General features: G+C 40.6%; 1 protein-coding gene across 3 annotated transcripts in view; it reads right to left on the bottom strand.

Moving 5' to 3' along the window:
* Positions 1-6364: 6364 nt before the first annotated feature.
* The window catches only part of PDE7B (phosphodiesterase 7B), a 317742-nt gene continuing 307131 nt past the window's right edge, over positions 6365-16975 (bottom strand). For all 3 annotated transcript variants that reach the window (XM_072824842.1, XM_072824851.1, XM_072824835.1), the window contains 2 exons: positions 16080-16160; positions 6365-11682 (listed from right to left, as the gene is read on the bottom strand). In XM_072824842.1, the coding sequence (XP_072680943.1) occupies positions 11447-11682; positions 16080-16160 (317 nt within the window). In that variant the 3' untranslated portion in view covers positions 6365-11446. The remainder of the gene's footprint in view (positions 11683-16079; positions 16161-16975) is intronic.

Below are 16975 nucleotides of genomic sequence, written 5' to 3'. Positions count from 1 at the left end.
TTTAGAAATTAAACTGGTTGAAATTGGTGCTTGCTGTTCATAGTAGAATTACTGCATTTAACTTTTATTTCTAGGGAATATTGGATTACATACCCTGTGATTTTGGGAGGAAGAAGCCCCCTGCATATAACGTTAGTAGAAGATGTGGTTGCATTTGAAAATTTTTATGGCACTCTCTGGAGTTCTAAATAAAAATTCCAGGAAGGCTGGAGGCTTCTAGACAGCAAGGTCACTTTCAGGGAAAAAGAGATATTTTATTTTCTAGCAACTTCTCAAATTCTGAGAATGGTCTATTTCTTAAATTAAATGTTAATAAGAAATTATTGTGCAACGGGGATGCTGTCAAATGATCTCTTTTTTCTTCATGTTCTCCATTGCTTTTTGGGAGCCAACTCTGGTCCAATGGAAAGGGGCTTGAGTGGAGCCCCCCCTTTTTTAGCTGTTTTCTGGCACTCCCTCTTTTCCCTGAACACAGACCCTGAACTTAGATTAAAATTGGATATTCTTGATTTATACTTTATAGGACACTTGCTTGCATCTCCAGTGTGTAATTGAAAATCTTTACTAAAAAATCATTTACCTTTCAGTCCCTGCATGGGCCTCTGCTCCTCCATGGTGTTCTCCATCATTAAAGAATGGCCCATTTAATTGGTTAGGGATAAATTTCTTTCTATTTTTCCAAACTTATCATGTGTCTCCATTTCATCCAGAAAACGGACATGTCGGCCTGTTAGCACTCCCTGTCACAGCCAGCTGCCTAGGCTCTCGGTTGACCTTTAGGGACACAGTACAAAGGAGGCTTGAAAACTGTTAGTTACAGACCCTATTACTGCCTCCAGACTGCGCACAGAATCTATGGCGGTAGGATTGCTGGACTTGGAGCCCCAGAGGGCAAAGTGGAATGGAATTGTAGAAACAATCTTATCTCAAACCTGAAGAAATCTGTCTCCATAGCATCATTCAGGAGAAATCTGGAAGACGTGCCTGTTGTGTAGATGGGGCGTGTGTGCACAGGAGATGGGAGGCAAAGTAGGGAGGGGATGAATGAGGAATGTCGAGGTGTACTGGCCTGAATAGCAGCCCACTCCCCCCCAGAAGGGGAAATATTCATGTCCAACCAGAAGCTCAGAATGGGACCTTATTCGGAAATAAGGTCTTTGTAGATGTAATGAGTTAAGATGGGGTTAAGCTGGATGAGATTGGGCCCTAATCCCGAGACTGGTGTCTTCACAAGATGAGAAGACAGACAGATACTAGGAAGCGAGCCCTATGAAGATGTAGGTAGAAACTGGAGGTGTGCTGCCACAAGCCCGGAAGCATCAAAGATTGCTGGCAACTACCAGATGCTAGAAGAGGTGACAAAGGATTCTTCCGTAGAGACTTCAGAGACAGCATGGCTCTGCTGTCACCTTGGTTTCAGATTTCTACCCTCCAGAACTGTGAGAGAATAAACTTGTGTTAAGTGCTTCTAGGAAACCAATACACAAGGAGAGTAGTAATTTTGTTTCCTCTTGGTTATTATTCTTTTCTGATGCTTATTTCCCCCGTCTGTTAAAGGAAAACCAATATACACTTAATCCCCTTGTCACCGTCTCTTCCTTGCCTCCTATATCCACTGACAGTTTCATCTGAGTTAGAAGAAGAATTAAATAATCTCTTGCAGCAAATGGAAAACAGCACCACCGTCACTTTTGGTTGATGATTCCTTCTCTTTACTAAGTGACAGAGTAGGTAAGACACTGTTTCAGGTGCTCCACGTTCGTCAGCCCAAATCCTCATTACAGATTTGCAAAGTAGGCTGTATTATTACTGTTTCAGAAATGAAATTAAGTCTCAGAGGTCACTTCTTACAAGTGCTATGATCTCTCTGGACAAAGTGTAATGACATACTTGACATCTGGCCAGAGCCTTTCCCAATCATGTGTAAAAAACATTCAAGTATCCCTAAAAACACTTAGCTGTGAATATGATAAAGAAGAAACAATCATGCTCAGTCATTGCTTGATCTCTGGTTTGTTTGCTAGCCCGGACATAACTTTATTAACATGCAGTAAACACGTTAGATGTTCAAGTCAGGTGTTCTCCCTTTCGCCCACAACCCCAAGGCAATTTAACATGATACTCGTATATACCCAAGCTGGCAGCAGACGGAGGCTGTGGCATATAGCCCTTGCTTTGTAGACCACCTGCCCCACTAAAGGCTCTTCTCTGAAATATTTCCAGATGACTGATGCTGCTCAGAGGCTGGTGCCCCAGGCTTCACTGTCTGTGCAATGAGGGCCTGACAACCAACATAGTAGCAATGGCGTGCCTGCCTGCCACTTATGCAGGTTGTTGGTGGGGCTGGACATTTCTTCCATCATGCCTAAGGACTGGAAAACTGCTGTTCAAAAAAGAAGTGGATGAGCATGAAGAAAAATCTGAACCTTCTTGTTAGAGTTTAAAGTAAGAAAACTTCATTTCAAAAGGATATTTTTTTGAGAAGCTTTTTTGTGGGATGTTAATACATTTTTAAAAGCTAAAGTCAGTGGAAGTGTCTAGGAAATATTTCATAGCAGGTTACACAACCAAAGTATTGAAAGATCTGTTGGAACTTGTTGTTTCCCATCTAAGTCAGGTTAACACTAGAAAATCGGTCTGTAATTACAGAATGCACTTCTCCCTTATGCTAGTCTATGACATGATCAATATTTTGTTTTTGTTTATATTTTTTTTGTGTGTGTGTGCGTGAAAGCCCATTGAAGTGTAAAGTCTGACTCTCCTGTTAGACAGTTCCAAACAAAATAGAGCAGTGAGAAGTAGGAAAAAATAAATAATTAGAAAAAGCTGACCCTTCACTTTAGTTCATTAACTTACTCTGCTGACAACTTTTCAAATGCATGTGTGATTGCTTCCTGGGAAGAAGAGCAAGGGTTGGCCATGTGTAGTCTCAAGGATAAAGTAGATTCATCTGCTAGTTGCATATTCCTTTTCAAAGATGAGGACTGGGATTTGTCTCTCTTGGATTGTGTGATATAGTAGGGGACTTCTGTTTTCCCTGCAGAGGAAATTCCTTAGTGTTCCTTCCATAGGCTGCTTCTCCAGTTGGATGGGAAAAACTTAGAGGTCTTTGGACCTCAAACCTGTAGGACTTGATCTTTGTCCTCATCACTCAGAAAAGTAGACTCATATACTAGGAGGAGAAAAACCTTTTTTTCTTTTTTTTTTTCCTGAACTGTGTTCTTGGAAAGAATAAAAGTCTGCCAGGTAGTAATCTATGTTGCTGAAAAATGACCTCTATATTCAAATTACTAGGACATTTATTGTTGCAATTGGAACTTATTTGCTTGGGTTTAAATGTTAACCTATTATTCTGATATTATTCTCAACTTATCAACCAAAATATATTCTTTCATTTAAGAATTATTTATTTAGGATCTCCTGTGCTTTGAGGGAGTGATGCAGGGGCAAGGGAGATGTTGGTTTTTGTCAATACTGAGTGCTTTCTATGAGGTAGGCACTGTCTAGAGTTCATTGCATCCATGAACTCTTTTAATCATCAGAAACTCTATGAAATAGGTCACATTTTTATTATCATTTTCCCAATGCAAAAGCCGAGACATGAAAAGTTGGGAAACTTGCCTCAGGTCAGACATCTAGTAAGTGGCAAAATCATGCCACAAATCCAGGCAAGCTAACCACAATTATATAGTACGTCTGAAATTAGGCAGGATACACATGCGCACACACACATCATTAGTAACAAATAATTAATAGTCACTAACAATACTGGTGCAGTAAAATGACAAATGGGGAGATCATCCTGGGTTGGAGATCATCTAAGAAGACTTCATGATATGACATCAATATTAGATCTAAACAAACCATATCATCCAAACCATCTTGTTGGAGATGTCCATTGGCATATGGGAGGCTCTGAGGAGCCCGCAGAAGAGAAACCTGTATGTTTAAACTGTTGTTCCTCAAATTTGACAAGTTATCAACTTTTGTCTGCTACCTAATCCTCCTCTCCAGCCAGGATTGTATCATCATCAACTCTAGGAAGGGCTTAGGTTAAACAGATGGTCGTTTCTGGCTGGGCTGAAGAGTATTTACTTTATAATCAGAAAAGACAATTCCTTATATTGCCTGGTCTTACTGGTGTATCCTTAGTGCACCAAGAACACTGTCTTCTTTTATAGCCATTTTTACAATATTTTGTAAATTTTTTGAAAATATTTTATCCATATTTTCTAAGGATTGTTTCATGGTCAAGCTGGTCACCTATAGATATAATCGTGCCCAATGTTTATTAATGGTTCTTGTTTTCTTTTGCACAAAAACTGTACAGCCTAGAGAAAGCAAAAGATCTATCCCACTCTCACTTAGTAGATTTGGTTTTTTTTTAATTTTTAAAAGATTTTTATATATTTATTCATGAGAGACACAGGGAGAGAGGCGGAGACACAGGCAGAGGGAGAAGCAGGCTCCCTGTGGGGAGCATGATGTGGGACTCCATCCTAGGACGCCGGGATCACACCCTGAGCCAAAGGCAGATGCTCAACCACTGAGCCACCCAGGCGCCCTGTAGATTTGTTTTATTTTTTTTTATTATTTATTTATTTATTTATTTATTTATTTATTTATTTATTTTGTAGATTTGTTTTAAACAATGTAGGAGTTTACATTTGTTGAGGACCACCTCCCCCCCCCCCCGCCAGAAACCATGCTATGTATTTTATGCATGTTTTCTAATTTTGATGTCACAACCACCCTGGAAGATAGGTGTTAGTCTCATTTTGCATGTGAGGAAATGGAGGCTCAGAGAGATTAAATTATCTGCCTGGGGTTAAGCAGCAAGTGATGATGAGGGATTTGAATCCTGTCTGTCTGACACCAAAGTCCACATTTTTAAAACTCTATGCATTGCTTCCTTAAAAGGGGGAAAATTACTAAAGATTACATCTTGTAGTACTAGAATTTAGCATTTCAGGCAATTGAATCAAAGATACATCGTTGCCTAGATGACCAAGACAAGGCAATAATGCATCTTCAGATCCTATCTGCTGAAATTTAAAATTTTTCTAGTAGTCTCTCTGGTTTAATTGAAAAAAACAATCCCATCATGGGCTTTTTGTAGCTGAAATCTCCTTGTGTAATCATAACTCCACATCCATTACATTCTCATGGAGGCAAGACAGTCTTCTCCCTTCTGTGGCAGGACGTTACTTGAGAAGGGCCTCTGCTTTCTGACTTGCTCGATGACAGACGGTGAGCCCTGGCTGAGAACATGTCTGGTAGTGTGCATGCAGGAGGCACCAACTCATGTCCACGATGGAGCCTGGGAAAGCCCAGCAAACCGTTCAGGGCCTGACATAAGGGAACAGAGCCATCATCAGCCAGAATTAGGGCTTTGGGGGGCAAAGATGCAAGGGAGAGAAATGATTCTTATTTGGATTTTAGGAGCTGGTTCCTTCACAGAAATTTCTGACAGAGCAGCAAACAGAAGATATGCTATTTTCCACTCTAGAGTATAGAAGGCTAAGCAAACGTCACGGATAACTGGGGCAGCGCTTTCTTTGAGCAACGTATTAAAGGGGTAATCTTTTTATCCAACCTTGAAAATACATAAGTACCTAAGTTAACCAATCTGTTTTAAAAATGTAAAAATGAATTTACTTCTTAATATAAACTCACCAGTGTTTTTTTTTTTTTAATTTTTTAAAATTTATTTATGATAATCACACAGAGAGAGAGAGAGAGAGAGAGGCAGAGAGAGAAGCAGGCTCCATGCACCGGGAGCCCGACGTGGGATTCGATCCCAGGTCTCCAGGATCGCACCCTGGACCAAAGGCAGGCGCCAAACCACTACGGCACCCGGGGATCCCCCTCACCAGTGTTTCTTCACTGAATTTCCCCTTAATTTTTCTTCACATTCTTACCCACGTGTGAATGGTTGTTTGCCAAACTTCTTGTCATTGATGAAGAAAGAACTTGCATCTCTTGAAAGCCTACCACATACCACACAGAATGCTTGGTGCTTTTTGTATGCAGTCTCTTTTAATTGCCACAGCAATGCTATAAAAGATATTACTATCTGAAAAAAAAAGTTTTTTTAAAGTAGGCTCCACACCCAGCATGAAGCCCAACATGAAATCAGGGCCTCAGCTGAGACCAAGAGTGGGACACTCAACGACTGAGCCACACAGGTGCCCCTTCTGGAAATAATAATTTTATAGATATTCAGTAATTTTCCTGAAGTCACAGAAAAATTCAGTGACAGAATCAAGATTGGAACCCAGTTTTGTTTTGAAGGAGAGAAAGAGATTTTCCTTAGTCCCAGGTTCTTCTAGATGAACTAAGAATTAAATTTACATGACACAGATTAGCAGGAGAAAAACCCAGTTTTATTATGTGCACCTGGAGGCCCAATAATGAAATTGAGACCTAAAGAAATGATCAAGGCTGGTAGTTTTATACTGATTAGTATACAATTCTATAAGGAATTGACAGGATGAAGAAAATTTTGGGAGCTTCAATTAGTAAAAAACGCTAAACAGAATTTGGGCTGGGGTAGTAAATTAGAAAAAAGTGAGAAAGGTTGTCTATACAGCCTTCTTGGCTCTAAATTTCCCATCTCTGGTGACAGGGATGTCTTCACCTCCTGAGACAGGATGGGTACTTTTCACATGGAAGAGTTATTTCCTGCATTCAGGGGGACAGAGGAGGGTCTGAGGGTCCTTCTTACACAGGCTGTCACTCAAGTAACTTTTATTTAAAATAATCAATATGGCCAAGTGGTACACCTTGGGGCAGCCTGCCCTTGGCCCCTACAGTCTCCAAAGCTTATTTGCATTCTGTTATGTTATACTCCAGGAGAGAGGCTTTAGCTGTGGTTGAGCCTTTACAGATGTTCTCACAGATTCTCTAAGAAGCATTCACTGGCAGTGCCCGTCTCTGATGCAGTCTGAATGCTCCTGGGGAAATGGAGTCTTTTTATATTCCAAGTGCCTAGTGCACCCTTTGGAACATAGTAGATCCTCAATCAATATTTGTTTAATAGAAATTCAATTGCTCACATAGGCTTGACTTATTTCACAATGTCTCAGCTAGGTTCCCAGGTACATTTAAAAATCACATCTCACTTTCACTTGGAAAACCTCTGGCATCTCAATTTTGATTTTGATTTTATGATATCGAGCATCCACAAATGCAAACATGGCTTTGTATTCAGATGTAGTGAAACATGAAGGAATCTGTAAGATTCTGAATCCAATTTTAATAAATGGGACATGAAGAGACTATGGAGATACAAGGTTATTTCTGGAAAACAAAAGGTGGTGTTTTTTTTTTTTTCTCATCTATTTCCAGATGGGTTTAAGGCATTTAGTTGTCTTGCCTGAACTATTCTATTTTTCTTGATGGTTTCCAGTCCTGAAATGCAAGATTATATTTTTCACAGGTAATTATTGAATGCAGTCTGCTTTGTCTTAATAATAATCTAAACCACTCTACCTCATTCTCACTCATATATGAGTTTGACAAATGTGAAACAGAAAAATATCAGGAGTCGGGGGAAGTGTAGAACTGACTGGTGGGAGAAAGTGAGCCCTCTTTCCCTAACTTGGGACTAAATGGCAAGTGTTGCCTTCAGGGACATGGCTATTTCTGTAGCCCCAAGTAGAATGAGTCACATGGAGATCATGTCTGTATCTGTGCATTTTTCCCTAGAAAATTTCTTCTCTTGAGCAGTGGGCTTTTTTTGTTGAATCTGATTGGTTTGCTGGTAACATGTTACCTGGTGAAAATCAGTATATTTTCATACTTTGATGTTTTTAAGAAATTATCTTTATTTTCAATTGTTCATCTAGGCATGCCAATGGATATTTAGGCCACATTTTGAGCAAAACTCACAAGGTGGTTTTTTTTCTCTAAATCTCACATGTGTACACAAAACAACAATTTGTACAACATGTGTACACACAACACAAACAATTTTAAGGGTTTGCTTAAAAGAACAAAGCATAAGAAATACAGTGAGACACAAGCTCATAACCAAATTCAAATCAGTGAGCAGATCTGATTGATTCAACATGAGAAAAGATTACAAAACAAGTCTGTGTTTTGTAGGAAGCACTATCTGAAGACAGTGTTGCTGGACACATTCCAAATGCCTTTGTGGGAAGCCTTATGCAGGTAGAAACAGAGCGGGAGTTTTATTCGGCATAGAGGAGTTATGGGTAGGTCAGGGCTTCATGAACAAGTTTCTGACTATTCACAGATGCTGTTAAAAGAGAAGCAGGCTTTGACGATCAGGCCTGGCAGTGATATATATTCTCTCTCTCTTAATTTGATCTGAACTCTATTTTGCTTACTAAAAATAGCCCTTTGGTTCCTTTCTTCTCAAGTGATGACAGAATTAAACTTGGTAAATCAGCTATCGGTGGTCCACGGACCAGGAGAAGAATATAAAGATAAAATCCATGGATGATCCAATAGCTAGGTCTCAACTAGCAATTGAACTCTTCTTTTGAAAGAGAGCCACTAGCAGGCAAGGGAAAAAAAAAAGCTTTCACATTCCGTTCCTCCTTCTTCTTCTTCTTCTTCTTCTTCTTCTTCTTCTTCTTCTTCTTCTTCTTCTTCTTCTTCTTCTTCTTCTTCTTCTTTCTTCTTCTTTTCTTCTTCTTCCCTCTTTCTTCTTCTTCTTCTTCATTTTTGCCAAAAAGCAAGAAACTCAAGAAAACTCCAGATGGTCGAAAGAAGGACAAAAATGCATCTCGTTTATGCATCATGTCTCATTTGACTTCAAATTTTGATTGTACTGGTAGCTGCTTCATAGACTTAACTGTAGGATATTTGGTGGTTTTCTCTGAGAACGTTTCTTCAAGACCTAATTGTAACATAGACTTTTGTCCTAGAAACTTGGAACTACTAAAAATGCCTCCAATCTCATTTATTTAAGTTAAAATATAAATATAATTTAAACAAAGTCCATTTACTAAACCCAAGGTAGAGGCCCCATTTGCTGAAATAGCATCTTCTCTCTTTTCTCCACTGTATCATCCTTGGCAATTGCTTTCCTTCGTTCAATCTCATGAACATTAAACACAGACCACTCAAAAGCTCTCTCTGCATCATCAGACCAAAGTAAGAGAGATTTGGAAGCAGGAATACATTCAACATATTCTCTGTTGGGACCTCATCAAGATGAGAGCTTCAGAGGATTAAAGCAATAAAGAATCATGTGTCAGTTCATAGTTATTACAGAGAAAAAAAAGTTAGTGTTAAGATTTCACAACTTCTCTCTTACCCAGATCAACAATTTCAACTTATCATCCACCCATTTCATAAGGTTTTCAAACTTTCTTTAGTACCATCTGACAATCTTTCCCACTTTAATGAAAATATAACCAACTTTCCAAAATTTCCCTTAAACCCTAACTCTGCAAACCTCAGTCTCTCTACAGAAACTTATTATAAACCAGTCAAGTTTCTAACATTTCATTGGTATATTAGGTGGGAAAAAACCCCCACAAGAGTTGCATGTAGGAAACGAGAGTTAGCTGTTGGTTTGTCACCTTGCAAAGTAGCTTGATAGAGGCAGAAATGATATTATCGTCCTCCCACTACAACATTATTTAAGGTGAGAAGAAAGGGACACGCCAATCTTCACATAACATTGCTTATGCTAGAACTTTTGAGGAAACGGTTGAATGCAGAGTTTAGTCACTAGAGAAGGATGCTGTGGACAAACTGATTTTCTGACCAAGCGTCTGCAGAAAAAATGGCAACCAGATTCCAAGGTGACTCTGTTAGCTAGAACCATAATTAACCACGATGACCTGCCAGAAAGGTGAATTCGGTCAAAAAACTGAAATGTTTTCTCTACTTAAATAGAGTTAACTTCAGCTAAATAATTGAGTAGTTGTTTACATGAAATTAAGGAAAAAGAAAAATCCAGTTAACTATTAACACCAAAGAAGTGCACGCCAACCATAAACCAAAGGTGCTTTGGTACTGTAGCCATAACAGACAAAAGTGTGGTGGGAGAGCAGGGAGTTCCCTGATGGTTAGATGACAGGGTCATAAAAGTTTGTGAGACCTGCTGTGTCTCCTGCAAGGTTGACACATCGCCATGGTCCAAGACAAGAGTCACATAAACACAAGCTTATCAGCTGGCTTGTTAAAATAGAGTGTGCAACAGCACTGTGTTGAAAAGTGACTTCAGGCTTGTTGAAAGGTCTCATTAATCTGAGGAAACAGTGCTTGGTGCCATAGATTAAACACTATGGTCTCAAGTGGAATGCGTGTGAAGTTTCCAGAATATTTCCTCAAAGACTTTATTCAGTTTTGGCTTTCGACTTTAGCTGGAAAGCACAAAGATGGACATGGGAAGGCAGTTCAGAAGGATACCTGTGAGGATTTAAGTCGGGCAGCTCTCAGAAGATGAAAAATGTTTAAAGTTAAGGCCTTTATCTGCAAACAATAGTATATTAATAAACTCTATACCAGATTTACAAACGCATTCTCTTGTATTAAAACTAACAGTATTCTGTTCACAGTGCCATTGTTTATACAGGTAGCAATCCCATAATACTCATGTATTTTGGCATGGGAATCAGTAGCGCTTGGTATTTACAGGAAATGTACATGTGTGCATATAAACATGTCACTGAATCTGAGTTATTGATAAAAGACAGATTGGCTAATGGTGCAAAGGAATGAACCGTACAAGCACCTTCCCCTCGGATCGGATAGGAAACGTGGTTTCTTAAGTTGAGCAGACGCCAAATCTCTGACCCAAAGTGGCAAAAAGTCAGTAACAAAACAATGAACCCCCTGTTCAAGTTTGGGTACATTGAGAAATCTTAATCCAAAGTTTTAGATCCATTGTCTAGTGCATAAAATAGAAAAGTTAAAAAGATTTATTATTATTTTTATAATAATAATTATTATTAAAATAGAAGGTCCTCTCTCTCACGCTCTCGCTTGTGCTCTTGCACTGAAGACCAATCTCCTTGGAGTTCTGATTATGCTGGTGTTTTTGTCATGCAGATCAGCAGTCAGATGGCAAATGCTAAAATGCTCTGGACTTAGCCACTGGTTGCCTGTCACAGTGTGACCCAGGGCCCGAGGGGGACATGGCAGGAGCACCTCTTTCTTACTCCCCGGATCTTCTCCTTGAGGGGCGACCCTGCCCCGAGAATCAGCTCCCACGTTCCTGAATGGAGTTGCTCATTCCGGCAGCTAATGCTGAGGTGACGGATGGCTTCTGTACACTTGGAAAAAGGAGGGGAGGCAGGTAAGTGGAAGGAGGGTGGCATTCCAGAGACCCCCCGGACAAAGCCCGGCAAGTGCCTGGGCTCGTCGGCCAGAACCGCCCCCCCCGGAGCTGCCACCCCCTCAGGAGGCCTCTGCTCCAGGAGGTTCTCTCTCTCTGCGCAGAGCAGGGGCAGGCCGGCCAGGACTACGGGGCGTCGCCTATGGTCCCAGTCTGCTCCTCGTTCTCCGGCCCGTGGCCTGCCTGGTCCTCGCCGCCGCCGCCACCACCTCCGCTGCTGCTTCTCTGCTGCTTGGGCAACAGGCTCTTCCACTGGGCTTTGTTGTGTGACAGATGGCGTAGCATGTTCTCAGACAGGGCGCTGTTCCCAGTGAAACGGGCCCACTCCCGGAAAAGTGGCTCCACGATGTAGGTCATGAAACCTAGGACACGCAAGGCCAAGCTCAGCAGCATGAAGGCGGTCAAACCTATGTGGCCCTCCCTCCCAGATCCATTGGGAGCCCCACCTTGTGCCCGACCCAGAGATGTGGAAGCAGAAGATGAGGTGGTCCCCACCCACAGTTTAAGAGCACCAGGTATGTGGCCTTGGGTTGTTTCTTAACCCACGGGCCTCAGTTTCCTCATTTGTGAAAAGGAGCTAGGAAGAGTACCAAACTCACAGGGTTGTTAGGACAAGGAAATAACTTCACACAGGTGAAATGCTCAGAAAGTTCCTAGAACATAGCAAACCCTCAATACATGTTATTATTTGCTGAGGGAGAAAGACATGTAAACAGGAAGATAGGAAAGTGTGTTGGAGCTAGGGAGGGGGCTGGAGGAGGGCAGGAAGGGGTGAATGATATGAGGAAGGGGCACAGGGCTGATTTAGACTCATCTGAGGAATGCATATGTCCACCCTATAGGATATTTCTTCAACAGTGTTGATTCACAGTTTTGTCTTACTCTCAGTTACATTAAACAACTAAATGTAGGTAAATAAAAGTTCACTCGTCTTCAATACGGGTTTTTACGGGCATGAAATCCCCACTTAAATGACCAGATAAGATTGGTTGATATTAGATATGTCTGTTCTCTTAATTATTTTAGACTCCTTGTGTTCTAATCATATTTCAGTGTTAGCGTGTTTTCCATATTAAATATGATTTATTTATTTATTTTTAAAGGTTTATTTATTCATGAGAGACACAGAGAGGCAGAGACATAGGCAGAGGGAGAAGCAGGCTCCCCTGATGTGGGACTCGATCTCAGGACCCTGAGATCACAACCTGAGCCAAAGGCAGAGACTCAAACATTGAGCCACCCAGGTGCCTCTAAATATGATTTATTAAAGCCAGGACGACTTTCAATCTAGGCTGGAATTTTTGACATCATCACAAACTTCAACATATTTAGGTTTTATTGAAACATAGGTGTGGAAGAGAAAAGGCAAGTGTTTTTCAGTATAATGAATTTTCCAATAACTGACACTTTATGTTTACAAGGCTGTGGATTATAAGGCTTGATTTGATTATCTTTTTATTGAACGAACAGCAGATACTTGGCCTTTGAGAATGCTACAGAGATGGAAAAAGGATGCAAAATATCATGCAAAATGATATTTCACATTTCTGCATTATCTCATTGTATGTTAAATATGACTTAAGAATTATGAGATCCTTTTAGATCACCCAAACCTGAGGAGGAAAGTTTAAGCCAATGATTAGGTTATATAGGGAGTCAGCAAGTAAGGATTTGAATTTTCTTGTTTGCTATTCCTGAATTTTCTTCACTTCTTTCATAACCTCTATATCTAATTTCTAATATCCTTTACTATAAGAGAGATTTGATATTAAAAAGATAGTTCACAAAATTATACTAATGTTTAAAGTGTGAATGTTGGTCAAGTTTACCTTTAATATAAAAAAGCTACAAATCCAACACTTAAAAATCAACTCATAATCTTCCTGACGTTACTGGGGAATTATTCCTCTGTATATTTCTGCTTATCCGATATAAAGACCTCTTATAATGGATAGGAAAGGCCATTTTGAAGTCTGCATCGACACCAGGAGGTAGTTTTTAAAATGAAAGTGGCTTGTGTGTGATCACATTTGGGAACCTGTTCCATCCGTTCCTGGGGCATTATGCCAAGCTCTCTCTTCTATTCAAGCAACAGACTGCTTAGATTTTGACCTCCTGGAGGGTTAGGAGTTGGGGAAGGGAGACATGGTGGCCTCAGCAAAGAAGGATTGAAGGCAAGCCTCTTTCTTCTCCTCTTTCTACAGATTTCACCAATTAGAGAGTCATTCGATTTAACATCTTCTTTCTAAAATGCAGAATTTGGTGGAGACAGGGAAAGGGATTTTATTTTATTATTTATTTATTTATTTATTTATTTTAGATTTTACTTTTTTATTTGACAGAGAGAGAACACAAGCTGGGGGAGCGGCAGGCAGAGGGAGAGGGAGAAGCAGGCTTCTTGCTGAGCAGAGAGCCCCGTGCAGGACTTGATCCCAGGACTCCTGGATCATGACCTGAGCTGAAGGCAAATGCTCAACCACTGAGCCACCCGGGAAGGGGATTTTAAATCCCACTTCCACTTGGGTTAACATGAATGACTTAAACAGAAGACCAGATCTAAACCTGAGACAGCACTCGGGATATTCTGACTGGGGATGGGACAGGAAATAGAGAGGGGACAGTTTTGGTTCCAGAGAAATCAGGGCAAAGGAAATAGCTGTATCACTTAGGACCCACTGGCAAAAACCTTGGCCGGGAGGGATCCCTGGGTGGCGCAGCGGTTTGGCGCCTGCCTTTGGCCCAGGGTGCAATCCTGGAGACCTGGGATCGAATCCCACGTCGGGCTCCCGGTGCATGGAGCCTGCTTCTCTCTCTCTCTCTCTCTCTGTGACTATCATAAATAAATAAAAATTAAAAAAAAACAAAAACAAAAAAAACCTTGGCCGGGAGGCTGAAGCTGGCAGCTCCCATCAGACTGCATTTATCTATGGATTTTTCCAGGTTAGCCTGATGTACCCCCTCACGCCACACCTCCCCACCTGCCCCTGGGAGGCGGGGGACAGAGACAGAGGACGATTTATGTGTGCAGGTTGTTTTATAATCACCTTCTCTTTCTCTTCATTATTGCTGTGCCGGTGTAGGATCCCTGAGACTTTCCTAGTCACTCGATCCCCACCCCATTGTAAAAACAGGTATCTATGGTAACCGCATTTTCCTGTGCTGAAAACCAGGACATATGATCTGACAAAATAAGTGTGTTCTCATGACAACAACAGGGTAGGGTCTCTAAAATCAGGTTTGCCTTGCAAATCCAGGTTGTGTGCTTAACAACGTGAATGCTTTTCACAAAATGTCTTTAACAGGAGCCTGGCCAGAGCTTAACAAATGGGGCCCCAGGGCCAGGACTTCGGTCAGGGTGTTTTCCTGGCGTGTGGCATCTGCAGAACCCCCACATCTAAAGCACCCCGAGAGGGAGGAACCGGCTCCAGGGAGCCCGAGGCTGAATTCCTGTTCTCCTTGCTCCCAGTCCCCCGCGGCCCCAAGGATCCTGTAGCCATGTCATCGCACGGATTCTTCCTGGCTTGTTGTTGTTGTTGCTGTTGTTTTTTAATAACAGTCCCACCCTTTCCTTTTTTGAGCAGAAGAATCAGTGTGATTGTAAAAACAACATAACAATACTAAGGGCAATTTGGAAAAAAATAGATGTCCAGTAATCCCATAATTTGAACGTATCTATTTGAATATTTGCATACGTCATTCAAATCGTTGTAACTAGGTTAATTTTGTTTCTCTTTCCTGGGATGACTTTATGACTCTTTTGTGGATTAGATTTGGCTCTTAGTGATTATAAGCATATTATTATTTGACTAACTTGCTCTGCTTTTCTTACTTTTCAGCTTATTTTTTTCCAATGCCCCATTCCCTCCCAAGTAGAGGCTTTCAGCTGTAGCCTAGCAGAGGTCTGCAGCCCTGTGAGTGCATTAAGCTCTCTGAGATCTGTGGGAACTGGTACATGTCAGGGATATAGTTTATGAGTAAAAGAATTAAAGTTCTGAGTTTGGTTTTAATTGGAAGGAGCTGCAAGGAAATGAATGACTTGCTTTTAATGGAGATGGAATTGGTAGAGTGTTTTAAGAACTGATAGAAATTCTTGCTAGATCAAAAATATTTCCTATGTGCCTAAAATTTCCATAGTCTGATTTAATGATCTGACTCGTAACTTAGAGTAATCATTACTTTGGATACATTGGCACCACAATTAAATGGTTTACTGCAACTGACATTTGAGAATAAGATTGAAAGTAAGTTTTGAAGTGGAGAGTTGAGAAGCATGGGGCCCCTGGGACCACCAGGGACAGCATGGCTTGCCGAGCATGGGCCCTTGGAATTGCATTGGGGACAAAGGGTAGTGGGGCAGATTGGAAGGGTCCCAAAGGTTGATTCTGCCAATTTCCTACTCTTCAAGTCCTAAACAGAGTTGAACTTATCTGTTCCTCAGCAGCAAAGAGTTGATTCTTATTACTTCCCTTCTACTCTATTGGGTTTTGATTAGATTCTGAACTACCAAGTTAACACAGACTAGTTAAGAGTCTGTAACAAAGCCTTTACTCCATTTTTCATAATTTCTCAGTTGGCAATGACCTAGTAGATTAGTGATGATTAGGGTGTTTATTTGGACTCAGTCATTCATTAAACCTCCAGTTTGGATTTTTCAAAGGCTGTGTGTAGATCTTCTTTTCTTTGTGACTCTGGCAGAGGTGCCAAAAGTATTTATGTTAAACTAAAACTGAAAAAAAAATTAAAACTGAATTCAACTCACCAATTTGTATGCTAGGGATTGAATCTTTCTGTTGATTACAAAGTGGACTGATTTCCAGTTCAAATTTCTGTTCAAGGTCCCCTAAGGAGAAAGAAGAAGACACATTGATAATCTAGAATTTGTTAAAATGAGTGTTGCTAGTTTTAGCGATCTAGTTCAAAGAAGTTATTCTGGGAATTACCGTTCACTGCCTTTTATCATGAGGAACTCCCTAGCACCTGCTTGCTCTGGTAGCTTCCATGAAGATTTAAAAATATGACTGTCAATGACCATTTACAATAGGCTCATTGTAAATAGGTATGCTCTGGAGCTAGAATAAACTTTTGACCAAGATCAATAAAAGCAAGGATACAAGTAATGAACAATTTCCTACATGAAATGGAAGTTCTGGCTTTAAATTACAGATTAAGAGAACTGATTTTGTTCTCTTTGTGCTCCCCCTGCCTTTCACTCTGCCTGAGCCTGGTCTGGTTTCCTCTGGACAACCAGGAATAGTAAGTAGGGAGGAAGTGGGGGTGAGGTGCTAGAAAATCTCGCTTGAGGAACATCTCCATCTGTAGCTATAGTATTGAGCAGAAATAAAGGTTATTACCTTTAATCTGACTTGGCTGCACCTCATGTAACTAAAGTTTAAAAAAAGTATAAAAGTCGGGAAAATATTTCTCTTTGATGCCTTTGCCAGCTAGAAGAGCAAAGAAGAAATGTACCATGTAAAGCTTTATCAGAATATATTGTCGTTCCTTCAGGGGTGAAAAATTATGGGTAAATTTTGCATTGGGACAAACAGTCTGATTAATCAGTAGAGAAGCTGGTGCTCAGAAACATTAGTTAAGTTCACAGTTGTGAATATATACCTCTCAACTAGAGGAGATATAAATATAACATTTATATGGTGC

Source organism: Canis lupus, chromosome 1 (assembly GCF_048164855.1).
Source record: "Canis lupus baileyi chromosome 1, mCanLup2.hap1, whole genome shotgun sequence".
Taxonomy (NCBI): domain Eukaryota; kingdom Metazoa; phylum Chordata; class Mammalia; order Carnivora; family Canidae; genus Canis; species Canis lupus.
The sequence above is the reverse complement of the archived record's forward strand: the minus strand, read 5'-3'. Positions and strand labels throughout refer to the sequence as shown.